Source organism: Heterodontus francisci, chromosome 10 (assembly GCF_036365525.1).
Source record: "Heterodontus francisci isolate sHetFra1 chromosome 10, sHetFra1.hap1, whole genome shotgun sequence".
NCBI classification, from domain to species: domain Eukaryota; kingdom Metazoa; phylum Chordata; class Chondrichthyes; order Heterodontiformes; family Heterodontidae; genus Heterodontus; species Heterodontus francisci.
Genome location: NC_090380.1, coordinates 116,789,597 through 116,810,588, shown reverse-complemented (window position 1 = coordinate 116,810,588; position 20,992 = coordinate 116,789,597). Strand labels below are relative to the sequence as shown.

At 45.9% G+C, this 20,992-nt stretch overlaps 1 protein-coding gene across 1 annotated transcript in view; it reads left to right on the top strand.

The window, feature by feature from the left end:
* Window positions 1–20,992, top strand: part of robo1 (roundabout, axon guidance receptor, homolog 1 (Drosophila)) — a 1,072,119-nt gene that overhangs the window by 890,186 nt on the left and 160,941 nt on the right. Inside the window, exon 5 of the mRNA XM_068041298.1 lies at window positions 18,796–18,953. Coding sequence (XP_067897399.1) covers window positions 18,796–18,953 — 158 coding nt within the window. The remainder of the gene's footprint in view (window positions 1–18,795; window positions 18,954–20,992) is intronic.

Genomic DNA, 20,992 nt, shown 5'->3' with positions numbered 1-20,992 from the left:
CCAATTTTAATCGCTCCACCATTAATGGCCACGCCTTCAGCTACCTAGGCCCCAAGCTCTGGAATTCTCTCCCTAAACCTTCCCAACTCTCTGCTTCTTTAATATGCTCCTGTCTCAGAGGGCAGACAAACTAAACCTTTGGTCACCTGTCCTAATATCCCCTCACGAGGCTCAGTGTCAAATTATGCTTTACTACATTATAGGTGCTATATAAATGAAAGTTGTTGTTGTGGGCATGGGTGCAGAGGGCAAGGCAGCAGGATCTGAATGATGAAAATGGGAGAGGTAGTGGTGTAGTAGTAATGTCACTGGACTAGTAATCCAGAGCCCAGGCTAATGCTCTGGGATATGGGTTCGAATCCCACCATCACAGATGGTGAAATTTGAATTCAATTAAAAAAAAATCTGGTATTTAAAAAAAAGCTAGTCTAATTGTGACCATGAAATCATTGTTGTAAAAACCCATCTGGTTCACTAATTGCCTTTAGGGAAGGAAATCTGCTGTCCTTACCTGGTCTGGCCTACATGTGACTCCAGACCCACAGCAATGTGGTTGACTCTTAAAAATGCCCTCTGAAAAAGCCGAGCAGTTCAAGGGCAATTAGGGGTGGGCAATAAATGCTGGCCTAGTCAGCGATATCCACATCCCGCAGAAAAATGAGTAAGAAAAAGGTAAGATAGATGAATACTCTCGAGATTTGCTTCATCAGCTTTGGTTTTTACTAAAGATTTACACCAACAATGGTTCTATGAGAGGGTAGAGACAGGGTGTCAGTCTGCCCTGTGAGACAGGACGTCTGTCTGCCCTCTATGATAGGGCTTCTGTCTGCTCTCTAAGACAGGGTATCTGTCTGTCCCCTGAGGCTGATTGTCTGTCTGCTGTCTCAATGTCTGTCTGCCCTTTGATGGGTCATCTGTCTAACTCGATGACTCATCTATCTGGCCTCTGGGAAGGGGCACCTCTCCACCTTCTCTGATAGGTCAGCCTGACCATTTTCTGAGGCTAGATTCCACGTGTCTGGAATGGGGCTCGAACCCACAACCTTCTGCCTGAGGAGGGGAGAGCACTACACACTCAGCCAGGGCTGGCACAAGATTGGGGAAAATCCAGGGACCGATTTAGGACTGTAGACGCAGTTGATTGCCACAATAATGCCATTTCTCCCAACAGAGGCAAAATATGTTAGTAAACTGAGTAACGCGATAAGTGAATATGTGTGAAAAATGCCGGTGATTGCACTGAATTAGTGTTAAATGGAAAACACTGGTAATTCCAACAGTGGTTTAATCTCCTTCTCGCAGTCATTGTATAATATGGATTGCTTAAATGTTACATTGCAGTGGCTCATTAACAGATACAATCCGTCTGAACTGCTTTTGAAGCCAATACAATTATCCCAGACACACATCACAGACACCGTTTTTTGTGTCTAATCTCTCACGTTTTTTACAGTCTCCCCCATCTCATGCTGTCACACAAGATCGACGTACATTCCACCTGCACATAAAGAAGGCTCTAATCTGTATAAAAACAGAAGTCTGTAGAAACAGGAAAAAGCCATTTAGCCCATGGAGTCCTGAACTGATTGATCCCACCTACCCATCGTCTCCCCATATCCCTCGATCCCACCTACCCATCACCTCCCCATATCCCTCAATCCCACCTCCCCATCATCTCCCCATATTCCTCAATCCCACCTCCCCATCATCTCCCCATATTCCTCAATCCCACTTCCCCATCATCTCCCCATATTCCTCAATCTCACCTACCCACTTTCTCCCCATATACCTCAAACTCACCTACCCACCTTCTCCCTATAACCCTCAAACTCACCTACACACCTTCTCCCCATATGCCTCAATCTCACCTACACACCTTCTCCCCATATCCCTCAATCTCACCTACCCACTTTCTCCCCATATACCTCAAACTCACCTACCCAACTTCTCCTCATATACCTTAAACTCACCTACCCACCTTCTCCCTATAACCCTCAAACTCACCTACACACCTTCTCCCCATATGCCTCAATCTCACCTACACACCTTCTCCCCATATCCCTCAAACTCACCTACCCAACCTCCCCATATCCCTCAAACTCACCTACCCACCTTCTCCGCTCGTCCCTCAATTCAACCTACCCACCTCCCCATATCCCTCGAACTCACCTACCCACCTTCTCCCCATATGCCTCAATCTCACCTACCCACCTTCTCCCCATATGCCTCAATCTCACCTACCCACCTTCTCCCCATATGCCTCAATCTCACCTACCCACCTTCTCCGCTTGTCCCTCAATTCAACCTACCCACCTCCCCATATCCCTCGAACTCACCTACCCACCTTCTCCCCATATCCCTCAATCTCACCTACCCACCTTCTCCCCATATGCCTCAATCTCACCTACCCACCTTCTCCCCATATCCCTCAAACTCACCTACACACCTTCCCCCCATATCCCTCAATCCCACCTACCCATTGTTACGACCAAGTGAGAAGAGGTCTAGGGGTTCCCTCTCAGCCTTTGCCTAGTTTAACCGTAACAGGTTTTAATTTTTAAACACTTTTTAGCTCCCCTTTATTTATTTATTTTTATCTATTTAGAGATACAGCACTGAAACAGGCCCTTCAGCCCACTGAGTCTGTGCTGACCAACAACCTCACATTTATACTAACCCTGCAACAATCCCATATTCCCTATCACTTACCTGCACTAGGGACAATTTACAATGGCCAATTTACCTATTAACCTGCAAGTCTTTGGCTGTGGGAGGAAACCGGAGCACCCGGAGAAAACCCGGGTTCATTTAGGGAATCCTTGTCCACTGCTCCAATAGTAAGGCAAATAAATCAAACCGTTTTCCTTAGATTTAAACAAGAAAGGTAGAAGTTTATTAATCTAAAACTCTAATCAGGTTAATGTCTATGAATTTGCGACGCAACCACGCTAGCATATATACACGATAAACACACACATGCAGATAGAGACAGAAAAAGTAGAAGTAATAAAGTGGAACAGTTTGAGGCAATATCTGGTAGTTACAGTCCTTTAAGTTCAATATGGATTCTTTGGTTGCCGGTAAGTCTTGCAATTCATTGGGGCCCAGTTCACGCTTCAACTTGTTCCGATGTAGGAATCTTTTCCCTCTTGAGGTTTATGTGTCTTCCGTGGGTCCAGTGGCTTGGGAGAAAGTGAGAGAGAGACAGCCAGGCGAGTGCTTGTTTCAGCTTCAGTTGCAAAACAGACTTCTGAAATCAAACTATCCTGTGGCTAGTTCAAAATAACCTGGACTAGCCAGGTAGTCATGTGACCAGCTGGTTTAACCAGTCCTGCTTCTGTGGATTGTATCATCTTAGCAGGGCCTGGAATGTGCTTCCTTACGCCTTCAATGTCTGGTGATCAAAATCCATTTGGATTAATTGGAGTAGGGAATAGCCCTTTGTCTCCACAAGCACTGTCTCTTAGTATGTAAATGTTCTTCCAGCCAAATGGTGATCTTCAAACCAGTCATTTCTTCATTCCAGCCACAGTTTAAAATCAATGTGCGTATGACAAAATTAATGTACCTCATTCTTGGCAGGTGGGGGTCTGCATGACACCACCTTTTCCCCATATCCCTCAAATTCATCTACCTGCCTTCTCCCCATATCCCTCCCCTGGCATGTGGAGGATGAGGCAAATTTAAGGATGAAAATGTAATTTCTTTTGACAAACTATGACGCTGAGATTTAAGAGAGTTAAAGGAAATCTGGAAGGTTGCAGGAGGAAGTTACAGAGATACGGAGGGGTGAAGCCATGGAGGAATTTGAACATAGGATGAGGATTTTAAAATTGAATTGCTAGACAGTGTAGGTCAGCGAGTGCAGGGGAGATGGGCAAATGGGACGGGGTGAGTTTGGATACAAGCAGCAGAGTTTTAGTTGAGGTCAAATTTACGGAGGGTGGACGTTGGGAGGGGAGCCTGGAGAGTGTTGCAATATTCAAATCTGGACTGCGGCCCCACGCTGTGGATGTCCTTCCTAAATCCCTTCACCTACAGGGGAGGCGGTGGCATACTGGTATTGTCACTGGACTAGTAACCCAGAGACCCAGGTATTGCTCTGGGGACATGGGTTCGAATCCCACCACAGCAGAAGGTGGAATTTGAATTCAATTAATAAAAATCTGGAATTTAAAGCTAGTCTAATGATGACCAGGAAACCATTGTCGATTGTTGTAAAAACCCATCTGGTTCACTAATGTCCTTTAGGGAAGGAAATCTGCTGTCCTTACCTGGTCTGGCCTACATGTGACTCCAGACCCACAGCAATGTGGTTGACTCTTACATGCCCTCGAAATGACCTAGCAAGCCACTCAGTTCAAGGGCAATTAGGGATGGGCATTAAATGCTGGCCTGGCCTGTGACGCCCACATCCCATGAAAGAATAAAAAATGAATAAAACCTATCTCCTTGAGGGCCCTCCTTAAAAACCCGCTTCTATCACCAAGGTTTTGGTCACTACTGTTGTGAGCCTCTCCATCTTAGTCTTGGTGTTCAAATATTGGTGATACTTTGTGAATTACCATGGGAATTTTCTCTGCATTAAATGTGCTGTAGAGATGTCAGTTGCTTTTGCTGCTGTTTCCTGAATGGTGGAGTGATGATTTGCTCTTGATAGAAGGATTAGCTATGAACCTTGATGGGAGTTTTCTATAGGCCCCCCAATAGCAGCAGGGAGGTGGAAGAGCAGATTGGGAAACAGATTTTGGAAAGGAGCAGAAGTCACAGGGTAGTAATTATGGGGGATTTCAACTTCCCAAATATTGATTGGCAACTCTTTAGATCGAATAGTTTGGATGGGGTAGTGTTTGTGCAGTATGTCCAGGAAGCTTTTCTGACTCAGTATGTAGACTGCCCGACCAGAGGGGAGGCAATATTGGATTTGGTACTAGGTAATGAACCAGGGCAAGTGATAGAGCTGTTGGTGGGCGAGCACTTTGGAGATAGTGATCACAATTCTGTAGCATTCACTGTGGTAATGGAGAGGGATAGGTATGTGCAACAGGGCAAGGTTTACAATTGGGGGAAGGGTAGATATGATGCTGTCAGGCAGGAACTGAGGAGCATAAGTTGGGAGCATATGCTGGCAGGGAAGGGCACGGTCGAAATGTGGAACTTTTTCAAGGAGCAGATAGTAGGGGCCATTGATAAGCATGTCCCTGTCAGACAGGGAAGGGATGGTCATGTGAGGGAACCGTGGTTGACAAGAGAGGTTGAGAGTCTTGTTAGGAAGAAGAAGGATGCGTATATAAAGTTGAGGAAAAAGGGCACAGGCATAGCTCTGGAGGGATACAAGATGGCCAGGAAGGATCTGAAGAAAGGGATTAGGAGAGCTAAGAGAGGGCATGAAAAATGCTTGGCGGGTAGGATAAAAGAAAACCCCAAGGCCTTTTACGCGTATGTCAGAAATATGAGGATGACTAGGGGGACCGTAGGTCCGGTCAAGGACAATAGCGGGAGACTGTGTGTTGAGCCGGAAGAGATAAGTGAGGTTTTGAATGAGTACTTCTCTTCGGTATTTACGAATGAGAAGGGGTGTATTACTGAAGAGGACGGTGGGAAGCAGACTGGTAAGCTCGAGGAAGTGCTCGTTAGGAGGGAAGATGTGTTGGGGTTTTTGAATAACTTGAAGATAGACAAGTCTCCCGGGCCTGACGGGGTATATCCAAGGATGTTATGGGAAGCAAGGGATGAAATTGCAGAGCCGCTGGCAATGATCTTTTCATCTTCTCTGCTGACGGGGGTGGTACCAGGTGATTGGAGGGTGGCAAATGTTGTGCCCCTGTTCAAGAAAGGGAATAGGAACAACCCTGGGAATTACAGGCCAGTTAGTCTTACTTCAGTGGTAGGCAAGTTGATGGAAAAGGTGCTGAGGGATAGGATTTCTGAGCATCTGGAAAGACACTGCTTGATTCGGGACAGTCAGCACGGTTTTGTGAGGGGTAGGTCTTGCCTCACAAGCCTGATTGAATTCTTTGAGCAGGTGACCAAGCAAGTGGATGAGGGTAAACCAGTGGATGTGGTGTACATGGATTTTAGTAAGGCATTTGATAAGGTCCCCCATGGTAGACTTATGGAGAAAGTCAGGAGGCATGGGATAGTGGGGAATGTGGCCAATTGGATTAAGAATTGGCTAACTGATAGAAGGCAGAGAGTGGTCTTAGATGGTAAATACTCAGCCTGGAGCCCAGTTACCAGTGGCGTGCCGCAGGGATCAGTTCTGGGTCCTCTCCTGTTTGTGATTTTTATTAACGACTTGGATGAGGAAGTCGAAGGGTGGGTCAGTAAATTTGCAGATGATACAAAGGTTGGTGGAGTTGTGGATACCGAGGAGGGCTATTGTCGTCTGCAAAGGGACTTGGATAGGTTGCAGTGCTGGGCTGAAAAGTGGCAGATGGAGTTTAACCCTGAAAAGTGTGAGGTCGTCCATTTTGGAAGGACAAACATGAATGCAAAATACTGGGTTAACGGTAGGGTTCTTGGGCATGTGGAGGAGCAGAGAGACCTTGGGGTCTATGTGCATAGATCATTGAAAGTTGCAACTCAAGTGGATAGGGCTGTGAAGAAGGCATATGGGGTGTTAGCGTTCATTAGCAGAGGGATTGAATTTAAGAGCCGTGAGGTGATGATGCAGCTGTACAGGACCTTGGTAAGGCCTCATTTGGAGTACTGTGTGCAGTTCTGGTCGCCTCATTTTAGGAAGGATGTGGAAGCCTTGGAGAGGGTGCAGAGGAGATTTACCAGGATGTTGCCTGGAATGGAGAATAAGTCTTACGAGGAAAGGCTGAACATTCTAGGCCTCTTCTCATTAGAAAGGAGAAGGATGAGGGGTGACATGATAGAGGTTTATAAGATGATCAGGGGAATAGATAGGGTAGACAGTCAGAAACTTTTTCCCCGGGTGGAGCAAAGCGTTACAAGGGGTCATAAATTTAAGGTGAAGGGTGGGAGATATAAGGGGGATGTCAGGGGAAGGTTCTTTACCCAGAGAGTGGTCGAGGCATGGAATGCCTTGCCCGGGGAAGTTGTTGAGTCAGAAACTTTAGGGACTTTCAAAAGGCTTTTGGATAGGTATATGGATAAAGGAGAATGATGGGGTATAGATTAAATTGTCCTTGACAGAGGACAAAGGATCGGCACAACATCGTGGGCCGAAGGGCCTGTTCTGTGCTGTATTTTTCTATGTTCTAACCTGGAATGATGCCACTTTAGCCTAAATCCTTTGACAGTGTATGCGTGACATCACCTCTGAGAAACTCTCAAAAAGCACAATCTCATTCCAACCTGGTGACAGATTTAAAAGCAATGTCGAGATGGTACAACCCGCGTTCAGCTTCTGCCTGATCTTGCTCAGTTCAAGAACAATTAACCATGAAATAAGCATTCATCATCATTTTTAAATTACATTAGGGAATTTCCGAAAACCAATGCATTTACAGCGCTGTAGAACTAAATCAACTGTCTGCCTGGATTATAAAGAACACTTCCTTAATAATAAACTAATTTCCCCGAGATTTCAGAGTGTAATTGATCCTGCCCAGTGTGGCACCAACCAAAGAGGACACAGGGTTCCAACCCCTGAACTGTGCTGAATGAGCCCATCTCAGGCAGCACAGAACTTGGGATACTAGAATTCGCCCTAGGGGTTGGGGTGGGACACAGGAAAAGATCATGATTCAGGAACACGGGGTCATAAATATAAGATAGTCACTAATAAATCCAATAGGGAATTAAGGAGAAACTTCTTTCCCCAGAGAGTGGTGAGAATGTAGAACTCACTACCATGGGGAGCATTTGAGATGAGTAGCATAGATACATGTAAAGGGGAGCTAGATACATACAAGAAGGAGAAAGAAATAGCAGGATATGCTGATGGGGTTTGATAAAGAAGGGTAGGAGGAGGCTCATGTGGAGCATGAACACTGGCATGGACCAGATGGGCCGAATGGCCTGTTTCTGTGCAGTATAGACTATGTAGTTCTATGTAATACTCTGTACAGCAATTGTCTCCTCTGACTTGTGTTCTACTGTGGTTTAACATCCTATTGGCTTTGTTAACTGCTAATGTACATAGGCTTTGGCCCCAATGAATTGTTTCTGCAGTTTTGTATATTGCTATCAGTGAACCTTTCCCCTTTCTCTCAATGGGATTTGTCATGGCCACTTCTCTTTATAACAATTTTAACTTGCTAATTCATTTTAGGTCACATTTGTTTTCTCTGTGTTTGCTGGTTTTCAGTGTGTACTTCATCTCTGTGCTTAGGACTATACCTTTAAAGGTGTTCCTCTTATCCTCTACTGGAGTATTGTTGAACCAACTCTATCAATCTGTTGGCTTCAGTGGTTGCTTTGTTTCAGTTTGAGGTTGCCCTTTTTAGAGTTAGGTCCCTGACTCTTGGTTTTACATAGTTAGACTCTTAGGTTATGTAAAGCTTGTATATTCTGTAGTTGCTGTCCAAGAGGGGATTCTATCAATTCCACATCCTGTACATTGTCTAAATAATTTATAAATACAAGGCCACTGTTGATTCTGTGACTCACTGTCTCATAAAAGTTCTTACATTACTGTTCCCAACTCATTCTAAAACAAAAGCAAAATACTGCAGATGCTGGAAATCTGAAATAAAAACAGAAAGTGCTGGAAATACTCAGCAGGTCTGGCAGCATCTGTGGAAAGAGAAGCAGAGCTAACGTTTCAGGTCTGTGACCTTTCATCAGAACTGGCAAAGGTTAGAAATGTAACAGGTTTTGAGCAAGTGAAGGGGAGAAATAAAATAAAATAGAAACAGGCCATTCGGCCCAACTGCCCCGTGCTGGTGTTTATGCTCCACACGAGCCTCCTCCCACCCCTCTTTATCTCACCCTTTCACCATGTCCTTCTATTCCTTTCTCCCTCATGTGTTTATCCAGCTTCCCCTTAAATCCATCCATACTATTCACTTCAACCACTCCCTGTGGTGTTGAGTTCCACATTCTCACCACTCTCTGGGTAAAAAAGTTTCTCCTGAATTCCCAATTGGATTTATTAGTGACATCTTATTTTTATGGCCCTTTGTTTTGTTTCCCCGACATCTACCCTGTCAAACCCTTTCAGTATTTTAAAGCTCTTTTATCAGTTCTCTTTTCAAGAGAAGAAAGCTCCAGCTCATTCAGTCTTTCTGTTTTTCCTGATTATTAGGTTAAAGGCATTTTGACAGCTGATGTTATTTTCTTAGTATCTGATTGTTTCACAGTGTAGTATAATGAAACAGAATGGAGAACAGGCAATTTTTTTAAATCCCCTGGCATGTCATTGGTTGCTTTTGACAGTAGCAACTCTTAACCAATCAAACATTTTATTGGAATATTTAAATCAGATTGATTTTGATTGGTTAAGTGTTTGCACTGTCAAAAGCAACCAGCCTGCAGTGCACCAATTAGAAAGTTCAGTTGTGAACCAACAATCAGGCAGACATTTGAGACCCAAAACAGTTATTGTGTCGAAAGATTTTTGAAAAAAATAAAGGAAAGCCTTAAATCTTGAGTATGAGCTCTTTGTAAAGTGAACACGAGAATGCTCGTGGCTGCATAATTCATTCAGCAATGTTGGTGCAAATGGGATTTTAATGAGAGTTAGCCCATTTATTTTAAACAAGTTAACGGCTGTGTTGAAATATCTGATGAATGTCACAAGTTGTATTCTCCAGGTTTAACTTTTCTCTTGTTCGGGATTGTGACACAGAGACTAAAAAGGAAATCGCTGTGGAAATATACAGCACCTTAATGAGCACCTTCACAAAGTACTTCATTTAAAGGCGCTATAGAAATGCAAGTCTTTCTTCTGTGGAAAGGGAAGATTCTTATAAGCAGTTACAAAGATTACAGGTGAAGTAAAAAAAAACGTTGCATTTCTAGAGCACCTTTCACGACTTCATGATGTCCCAAAATGCTTTAAAAGTCGTTGGGAGTATTTTTAAAGTATTGTAAAATGGGAAACACATCAGCCAATATGCACACAGCAGGATCCCACAAGCATCAGTAAGATAATGACCTGATTCTTTGTTTTTAGTGACATGGTTAATGACATGTAGAATAGAACAACAACTGTAATTTTACATTCAGGAGATTAAGCCAGATAATTCAGGAGGGGCAGAGTTGTACCACTGTGAGGCTTCCTTCCTGCATTGAGTCGTCATATATTCCATGGTCTGTTCTGGGTGACCACAGCCACACTCTGGGGGAAATTATAATTTTCCATTTGTGTATCGAGTGTCTGCACCTGCCCCTGGTTTGTCTGAGTGCAGTTGAGGATTTCCCCTGAGCCTCGCAGGAGATCCAAGAGATCTTTTGTGTTGGATCTTTCACCAGGTGTTTTTGTGTCTTCTTGTGGACTCCATTCAGCTTTCCAAATTTCAACCGCCTGCATAAAATCCAACCGGGAGTGAGCACGTGTAATGGAGCGGCAGTGACAGGTAACTTCACGCGGGATGCTCCTCCTGAATTATCTGGCTTAACCTCCTGAATGTAAAATCACGGTTGTTGTTCTATTGAACATGTAATCAGCATGAAGGAAGAGAAGGTGACAGACCACATCCTACACTCACCCGAGTCCAGCTCCTCGGCAGTTGAGGGTCACGTGACCCAGTAGCTGAGCCAGCGGGAAGAGGGCATCTTTACATCACGGGAGACCTCATCAGAGGTCATTGTTTAAGAACATGTTGGCGGACAATTTACCTCCAGTCCATTTCTATCAGGAATGAAAATGGCTGCCTGAAAAAGCTGCCGAACGTCTGAAGTGTCTCAAAATGTTGAACAGTTACCTGGCATTTAAGGATTGAGCAATTAGTGTCAGGCAAATTCCAGCACCGTCAATCCAGCAGTATAATTAAACAGCTTAAAACAGGTCAAACACTCTACACATCAACAAGTAACGGAGGGGGAGGAGGGAGAGGCACAATTAGCCAGATCTGACTCAAGTTTCCCAGGGCTGCAAGGGGAGGGGCGAAGGGGCAAAATTGCTTCAGTGGGTGGTGGGACCCAGGCCCACATCTTGTTAGCGTAAGCCAATGAAGTGGCTGATGCTGGGCCTGCCTTCCCGATTCAGGAGAGAGGCCTGACCCCGAGAGCTGGCACCAATTCGAGGGCCGGGAGCTCAGCAGCACCACCGCTACCGGTGGTCACGGTTGGGACTGCACCTGGAGGAGGAGGGCACATCGATGGCCATGTGCCCTCACAACCAGATAAATGCGTCCTGGGGGTGTGGGGGCGAGTCAAGCAGATCCCGATGAGGGCGAGGCCCATGGTTGCTAGGGGAAGGTGGCACTGTTCCCACCAGGCAGCCCCTCCACAGACCAAAGAATGCCTGAAAAGGAGGGAACCCCCCCCCACTACCCCACCCCTCCCCGGTGTCTGTTGAGAGACTGCCAGGGATTACCTTGCAATCTCCCCATGTAGTGGAGGGATCCCCAACCGCTAGTAAAATGTCAGAGGAGGCAGGAAAAGACCCTTAATTGGCCACTTAAGAGGCTCAATAGGATTCCGGAAGGTGGGCCATTTGCTGCCTTTCCCGCCACTGAGAAAATGGCATGGCAGTGGAAAGACAACGGGCAAGCCACCCGCCAGCTTTCCCCACCATTTTGCTGGCCTTTGCGCCTCCGAGCCCGTCCAAAAAGGCTAGTAAAATATAGCCCCCTGTGTCTCTATCTCTCAATCACCCTGTGTGTCTCTGTCTCACACTCCATTTCTCCCTTCCTCAGTCTCTCTGTATCACACTCATTCTGTATTTCTATCACCCTGTCTGTCTCTCTCACTCAGTGCATTTGTCTCTCTCCCTCATTCCCTGAGTATTTTACTCTGTGTGTGTCTCTCACTCTCCGTTTGTCCCAGAGTCACAGAGAGATACAGCACTGAAACAGGCCCTTCGGCCCACTGTCATCAACCGCCCATTTATACTAATACTACATTAATCCCATATTCCCTACCACTCTCCTACCACCTATCTGCACTAGGGACAATTTACAATGGCTAATTTACCTATCAACCTGTAAGTCTAGTGGGAGGAAACCAGAGCACCCGGCAGAAACCCATGCAGTCACAGGGAGAACTTGCAAACTCCACACAGGCAATACCTAGAACCGAACCCAGGTTGCTGGAGCTGTGAGGCTGCGGTGCTAACCACTGTGCCGCTGTGTGTGTCTCATTCTGTGTGCCTCTCTGTGTGTGTCTCTCACTCTGTGTGTCTCTCACTCTGTGTGTGTCTCATTCTGTGTCTCCCTCACTCTGTGTGTCTCTCACTCTGTGTATGTCTCTTACTCTGTGTGTCTCTCACTCTGTGTGTGTCTCATTCTGTGTCTCTCTCATTCTGTGTGTCTCTCACTCTGGTGTAAAATTTGTCTCTGTACAATGATACAGAATAGTCGATATTAGCTCAATCCTGTTTAAATATCTCTCTTGATTTCCACTGTTGATATTATCACATTACTGTTTGTGGGATCTTGATCGGCACAAATTGGTTGCTGCATTACCTACATTCCAACAGTGACCACACTACAGAAGTTATTTTCCTGCACCTTGTTGTGGAATTGTCCGCGACTCAATTAGCAAAGGGGTGGGGCTGTTAAAATGTCCATACTTGGTGCTTTACAAAGTCAGTGTGACACTAGACTGGGCTGGGTGAAGCTATTGTTAAAGGTGTTGTGGAGATTTGACTGTTCTTAAACTTGGCTGTCTCACTATCACAATCTTTGTGCACTTTTTCCTGCTCTAGTTTTGTCCTGCATTCAGAATCAGAAGGTTGAATACAATTATCCTGTGCTTGGCAGTGGTTAGCACCGCAGCCTCACAGCTCCAGCGACCTGGGTTCAGTTCTGGGTACTGCCTGTGCAGAGCTTGCAAATTCTCCCTGTGACCGCTTGGGTTTCTTCCGGGTGCTCCGGTTTCCTCCCACAGCAAAGACCTGTGGGTTGATAGGTAAACTGACCATTTTAAAAATTGCCCCTAGTGTAGGTAGGTGGTAGGAGTATTGAGGGAAGGTGGGGATATGAGAGGGAAAAATGGGATTAATGGAGGATTAGTGTAAATGGGTGGTTGATTGTCGGCGTGGACTTGTTGGGCCGAAGGGCCTGTTTCGGTATTGCATCTCTCTATGACACACTCACAGTTCTGTGTTACTCTGTATGTGATAGACTCTTAACACTAGAATACAGTACAGGTCTGTCACTGTATAGCATGGGGGTACAGTACTGGTAGGTACAGGTCTACGAGTGTTTAACATTGGTGTAGAGTGCTGGTGGGGACAGGTCTGTCACTGTATAACACTGGTGTATATACATTACTGGTGGGTACAGGTCTGTCACTGTATAATACTGGGGTACAGTACTGGTGGGGACAGTTCTGTCACTGTATAACACTGGGGTACAGTACTGGTGGGGACAGTTCTGTCACTGTATAACAGGGGTACAGTACTGGTATGTACAGGTCTGTCACTGTATAACACTGGGGTACAGTACTGGTATGTACCGTTCTGTCACTGTATAACACTGGGGTACAATACTGGTGGGGACAGTTCTGTCACTGTATAACACTGGGGTACAGTACTGGTGTTTACAGGTCTGTCACTGTACAACACTGGGGTACAGTACTGGTATGTACAGTTCTGTCACTGGATAACACTGGGGTACAGTACTGGTATGTACAGGTCTGTCACTATAACACTGGGGTACAGTACTGGTAGGTACAGGTCTGTCACGGTATAACACTGGGTACAGTACTGGTGGGACAGTTCTGTCACTGTATAACACTGGGGTACAGTACTGGTATGTACAGGTCTGTCACTGTATAACACTGGGGTACAATACTGGTGGGGACAGTTCTGTCACTGTATAACACTGGGGTACAGTACTGGTATGTACAGGTCTGTCACTGTATAACATTGGGGTACAGTAGTGGTATTTACAGTTCTGTCACTGTATAACACTGGGGTACAGTACTGGTATGTACAGGTCTGTCACTGTATAACACTGGGGTACAATACTGGTGGGGACAGTTCTGTCACTGTATAACACTGGGGTACAGTACTGGTATGTACAGGTCTGTCACTGTATAACATTGGGGTACAGTAGTGGTATTTACAGTTCTGTCACTGTATAACACTGGGGTACAGTACTGGTATGTACAGGTCCAACACTGTATATCACTGGGGTACAGTACTGGTATGTACAGGTCTGTCACTGTATAACACTGGGGTACAGTAATGGTGGCGACAGGTCTGTCACTGTATAACACTGGGGTACAGTACTGGTATTTACAGTTCTGTCACTGTATAACACTGGGGTACAGTACTGGTATGTACAGGTCTGTCACTGTATAACACTGGGGTACAGTACTGGTGTGTACAGGTCTGTCACTGTATAACACTGGGGTACAATACTGGTGGGGACAGTTCTGTCACTGTATAACACTGGGGTACAGTACTGGTGTTTACAGGTCTGTCACTGTATAACACTGGGGTACAGTACTGGTAGATACAGGTCTGTCACTGTATAACACTGGGGTACAGTACTGGTAGGTACAGGTCTGTCACTTTATAACACTGGGGTACAGTACTGGTAGATACAGGTCTGTCACTGTATAACACTGGGTACAGTACTGGTAGGTACAGGTCTGTCACTTTATAACACTGGGTACAGTACTGGTAGGTACAGGTCTGTCACTTTATAACACTGGGGTACAGTACTGGTAGATACAGGTCTGTCACTGTATAACACTGGGTACAGTACTGGTAGGTACAGGTCTGTCACTTTATAACACTGGGTACAGTACTGGTAGGTACAGGTCTGTCACTGTATAACACTGGGGTACAGTACTGGTAGGTACAGGTCTGTCACTGTATAACACTGGGGTACAGTACTGGTAGGTACAGGTCTGTCACTTTATAACACTGGGGTACAGTACTGGTAGGTACAGGTCTGTCACTGTGTAACACTGGAGTACAGTACTGGTAGATACAGGTCTGTCACTGTGTAACACTGGAGTACAGTACTGGTAGGTACAGGTCTGTCACTATATTACACTGGGGTACAGTACTGGTAGGTACAGGTCTGTCACTGTATAACACTGGGGTACAGTACTGGTACTTGGCATCAGGTGGCAGGACTATATCTCCAACACAGAAGTCCTTGAAGCGGCCAACACCCCCAGCTTATACACACTACTGAGTCAGCGGCGCTTGAGATGGCTTGGCCATGTGAGCCGCATGGAAGATGGCAGGATCCCCAAAGACACATTGTACAGCGAGCTCGCCACTGGTATCAGACCCACCGGCCGTCCATGTCTCCGTTATAAAGACGTCTGCAAACGCGACATGAAATCGTGTGACATTGATCACAAGTCGTGGGAGTCAGTTGCCAGCATTCGCCAGAGCTGGCGGGCAGCCATAAAGACAGGGCTAAATTGTGGCGAGTCGAAGAGACTTAGTAGTTGGCAGGAAAAAAGACAGAGGCGCAAGGGGAGAGCCAACTGTGCAACAGCCCCAACAAACAAATTTCTCTGCAGCACCTGTGGAAGAGCCTGTCACTCCAGAATTGGCCTTTATAGCCACTCCAGGCGCTGCTTCACAAACCACTGACCACCTTTAGGCGCGTATCCATTGTCTCTCGAGATAAGGAGGCCCAAAAGGACAGTACTGGTAGGTACAGGTCTGTCACTTTATAACACTGGTGTACAGTACTGGTGGGTACAGGTCTGTCACTTTATAACACAGGTGTACAGTACTGGTATGTACAGGTCTGTCACTTTATAACACTGGGTACAGTACTGGTGGGTACCGGTCTGTCACTTTATAACACTGGCGTACAGTACTGGTAGGTACAGGTCTGTCACTTTATAACACTGGGGTACAGTTTTGGTATGTACAGGTCTGTCACTGTATAACACTGGGTACAGTACTGGTAGGTACAGGTCTGTCACTTTATAACACTGGCGTACAGTACTGGTAGGTACAGGTCTGTCACTGTATAACACTGGGGTACAGTTTTGGTAGGTACAGGTGTGCCACTGTATAACACTGGGGTGCAGTACTGGTAGGTACAGGTCTGTCACTGTATAACACTGGGTACAGTACTGGTGGGTACAGGTCTGTCACTTTATAACACTGGGTACAGTACTGGTGGGTACCGGTCTGTCACTTTATAACACTGGCGTACAGTACTGGTAGGTACAGGTCTGTCACTGTATAACACTGGGGTACAGTACTGGTGGGTACAGGTCTGTCACTGTATAACACTGGGGTACAGTACTGGTAGGTACAGGTCTGTCACTTTTTAACACTGGGGTACAGTACTGGTAGGTACAGGTCTGTCACTTTATAACACTGGGTACAGTACTGGTAGGTACTGGTCTGTCACTTTATAACACTGGGGTACAGTACTGGTAGGTACAGGTCTGTCACTTTATAACACTGGCGTACAGTACTGGTAGGTACAGGTCTGTCACTGTATAACACTGGAGTACAGTACTGGTAGGTACAGGTCTGTCACTGTATAACACTGGGGTACAGTACTGGTGGGTACCGGTCTGTCACTTTATAACACTGGCGTACAGTACTGGTAGGTACAGGTCTGTCACTTTATAACACTGGGGTACAGTACTGGTAGGTACAGGTCTGTCACTTTATAACACTGGGGTACAGTACTGGTAGGTACAGGTCTGTCACTGTATAACACTGGGTACAGTACTGGTAGGTACAGGTCTGTCACTTTATAACACTGGGGTACAGTACTGGTAGGTACAGGTCTGTCACTGTATAACACTGGGTACAGTACTGGTAGGTACAGGTCTGTCACTTTATCACACTGGGGTACAGTACTGGTAGGCACAGGTCTGTCACTGTATAACACTGGGTACAGTACTGGTAGGTACAGGTCTGTCACTTTATCACACTGGGTACAGTACTGGTAGGCACAGGTCTGTCACTGTATAACACTGGGTACAGTACTGGTAGGTACAGGTCTGTCACTGTATAACACTGGGTACAGTACTGGTAGGTACAGGTCTGTCACTTTATCACACTGGGGTACAGTACTGGTAGGCACAGGTCTGTCACTGTATAACACTGGGTACAGTACTGGTAGGTACTGGTCTGTCACTTTATAACACTGGGGTACAGTACTGGTGGGTACCGGTCTGTCACTTTATAACACTGGCGTACAGTACTGGTAGGTACAGGTCTGTCACTTTATAACACTGGGGTACAGTACTGGTAGGTACAGGTCTGTCACTGTATAACACTGGGTACAGTACTGGTAGGTACAGGTCTGTCACTTTATAACACTGGGGTACAGTACTGGTAGGTACAGGTCTGTCACTGTATAACACTGGGTACAGTACTGGTAGGTACAGGTCTGTCACTTTATCACACTGGGGTACAGTACTGGTAGGCACAGGTCTGTCACTGTATAACACTGGGTACAGTACTGGTAGGTACAGGTCTGTCACTTTATCACACTGGGGTACAGTACTGGTAGGCACAGGTCTGTCACTGTATAACACTGGCGTACAGTACTGGTAGGTACAGGTCTGTCACTTTATAACACTGGGTACAGTACTGGTGGGGACAGGTCTGTCAATGTATAACACTAGGGTACAGTACTGGTAGGTACAGGTCTGTCACTGTATAACACTAGGGTACAGTACTGGTAGGTACAGGTCTGTCACTGTATAACACTAGGGTACAGTACTGGTAGGTACAGGTCTGTCACTGTATAACACTGGGGTACAGTACTGGTAGGTACAGGTCTGTCACTGTATAACACTGGGGTACAGTACTGGTAGGTACAGGTCTATCACTGTATAACACTGGGGTACAGTACTGGTGGGTACAGGTCTGTCACTGTATAACACTAGGGTACAGTACTGGTGGGGACAGGTCTGTCACTGTATAACACTGGGGTACAGTACTGGTAGGTACAGGTCTGTCACTGTATAACACTGGGGTACAGTACTGGTAGGTACAGGTCTATCACTGTATAACACTGGGGTACAGTACTGGTGGGTACAGGTCTGTCACTGTATAACACTGGGGTACAGTACTGGTGGGTACAGGTCTGTCACTGTATAACACTAGGGTACAGTACTGGTGGGGACAGGTCTGTCACTGTATAACACTGGGGTACAGTACTGGTGGGGACAGGTCTGTCACTGTATAACACTAGGGTACAGTACTGGTAGGTACAGGTCTGTCACTGTATAACACTGGGGTACAGTACTGGTAGGTACAGGTCTGTCACTGTATAACACTGGGGTACAGTACTGGTAGGTACAGGTCTGTCACTGTATAACACTGGGGTACAGTACTGGTAGGTACAGGTCTGTCACTGTATAACACTGGGGTACAGTACTGGTAGGTACAGGTCTGTCACTGTATAACACTGGGGTACAGTACTGGTAGGTACAGGTCTATCACTGTATAACACTGGGGTACAGTACTGGTGGGTACAGGTCTGTCACTGTATAACACTAGGGTACAGTACTGGTGGGGACAGGTCTGTCACTGTATAACACTGGGGTACAGTACTGGTGGGGACAGGTCTGTCACTGTATAACACTAGGGTACAGTACTGGTGGGGACAGGTCTGTCACTGTATAACACTGGGGTACAGTACTGGTAGGTACAGGTCTGTCACTGTATAACACTAGGGTACAGTACTGGTAGATGCACTGAATTAGCCTTGTAACAAGATGCTTAGTTAATGGTTCTCTTCTGTGCCCTCTTTTCAGTTCTCCGGGATGATTTCAGACAGAACCCTGTGGATGTTTTGGTAGCAGCTGGTGAACCCTCCGTCATGGAATGCCAACCTCCGCGCGGGCATCCGGAGCCAACCATTTCCTGGAAAAAGGACAGCACTCGTTTGGATGATAAAGATGAAAGGATCACGGTAAATCAGTGTGTCATTTGTGCTTGTAGTTTACTTCAGCTGATGACCTGTCACCTGCTTGTTAACTCAGTTACGAATTGGAAAGATATAGGGTCCAAAAGAGCTGACGAGAGAAATTGGGGCCTTCGAGCATAGATTAGCCATGAGAAAAATGTTATTTCCATGGAGGAGGAGATGAATCGCTGAAAGCTGTTTAGTTCATTTGGCAGGAAACTCACCTTTGACCAGAAATACCTGGGCTTGTACCCATTCCTGAGGCACTGAGGGTTGCTGTATTGTTGGATGGTGAATCCTCGAGTTAAGAGGTGGAATCAAGGCCCTGCCCAGTGTATCAGGTAGCTGTGAGTGCTTTCATGAAGGATTCAGCTGTGGATCGGTGTGGTAGCACTCTTGCCTCTGCATCAAAAGGTTACTTCAGAAACATTGAGCATGGAATCTAGTCTGATGCTCCAGGTACGGATAACCTGTTCTCTTAGTGATGTTGGATGAGGGAGAAATATTGTTATGAGACACGAGGGACAACTCCCCTGGAATAGCGCCATCGGATATTTTTATGCCCACCTGAGATGGCAGACAGGCCCTCGGTTTAATGCCTCATCTGAAAAGCACCTAAGATTAAATGGATTGGTAGAGTTCATTTTACAGTAGAAGGTACATAGTCTGTGAGAGGAGATTAAATGGGTGGGTCGAGTCTATATTTGGGTATTATGAACTCTGTGAAAATGTTTCCAATGGCTGAAGGGTTGATGACCAGAGGGAAAAGGTAATCAGCAAAAACAACTGAGGCAACGTGAGGAAACACATTTTTATGCAACGTGTGGTTAGGATTTGGAATGTGCTTCCTGATTGGATGGTGCATACAGATTCAACAAGAGCCTTCAAAAAAGAAATGGATAAATACGTGAGGGAGAAGAAATTGCAGGGAGATGGGGAAAGAGTGAGCTGTGGGACTCTTTTCAAACAGCCAGCATCGGCAGTAACTTCGAAAGAGCTGCCACCGGCTTGATGGGCCAAATGGCCTCCTTCTGTGTTGTACTGTTCCATGATCTGTTTTCTCTTCACTTGCTTTGTGGCAGTTGTTTACATAACTCATTCTACTTCAGTGCAAATCATCGAATGCCGGACTATGTCCAGACATTTCTGAGTGACGTGATAAGGAATTTAATAAATTTGCGCCTATCTTTCTGCTGTAAGAACAGAAGTAAAGGCTACCAGACAATTTGCCTTGAAGATAGTGCTATTCTTAGATGAATAATTTTCCATAAGAGCCGATATTTATTCCACCCTGCCCCAGCCTTACAGGAATTGTGCAGGCTTTTGGGGAGGCTGTTTTGATTGGTTCCTGATCTCGCGCTCTCACCATTTTGACTTCCCTGATTTCAGGTAATTCCATTGGTTAAAGAAAGTCTTGCATTTCTGTAGCGCCTTTCACAACAGTTGTCCCAAAGTGCTTTGCAGCCAATGAAGTTCTTTTCAAAGTGTAGTCATTGTAATAATGTAGGAAACGCAGCAGCCAAAATGCACACAGCAAGCTCCCACAAACAGCAATGTGATAATGACCAGATCTGTTTTTAATGATGTTGATCGACGAGTCAGGACTCCTGAGGTAACTCTCCCACCCTCCTTCCCAATAGAATCATTTTCCATCTACCTGAGAGAACAGACAGGGCCTTAGTTTAATGTCTCATGCAAAAGATGACATCGCAGCGCCCCCTCAGTAGTGGTGGCCTAGATTATGAGCTCAAGTCTCTCGAGTGGGACTTGACCCCATCACCTTCTGATTCCGAGGCAAGAGAGAGGGATTACCACTGAAGCATAGCTGGCACCTCTCATGTCCTGGTGATCTCACTAGGCCTGTGCAGTTTTGAACCAGCCAGTGAAAGTTGACAACAGCAAGGACACAGGCCTTGAGCTACCAACTGAATCATATTTATTTTAACTTTGTACATGTTCCAGGTATGCCAAGAGGAATTGATTGTTCTCCTGGATCCCACACAGTTACCTCAGATCTCCCCCACTCCTGGGCTTCCCCCACTACC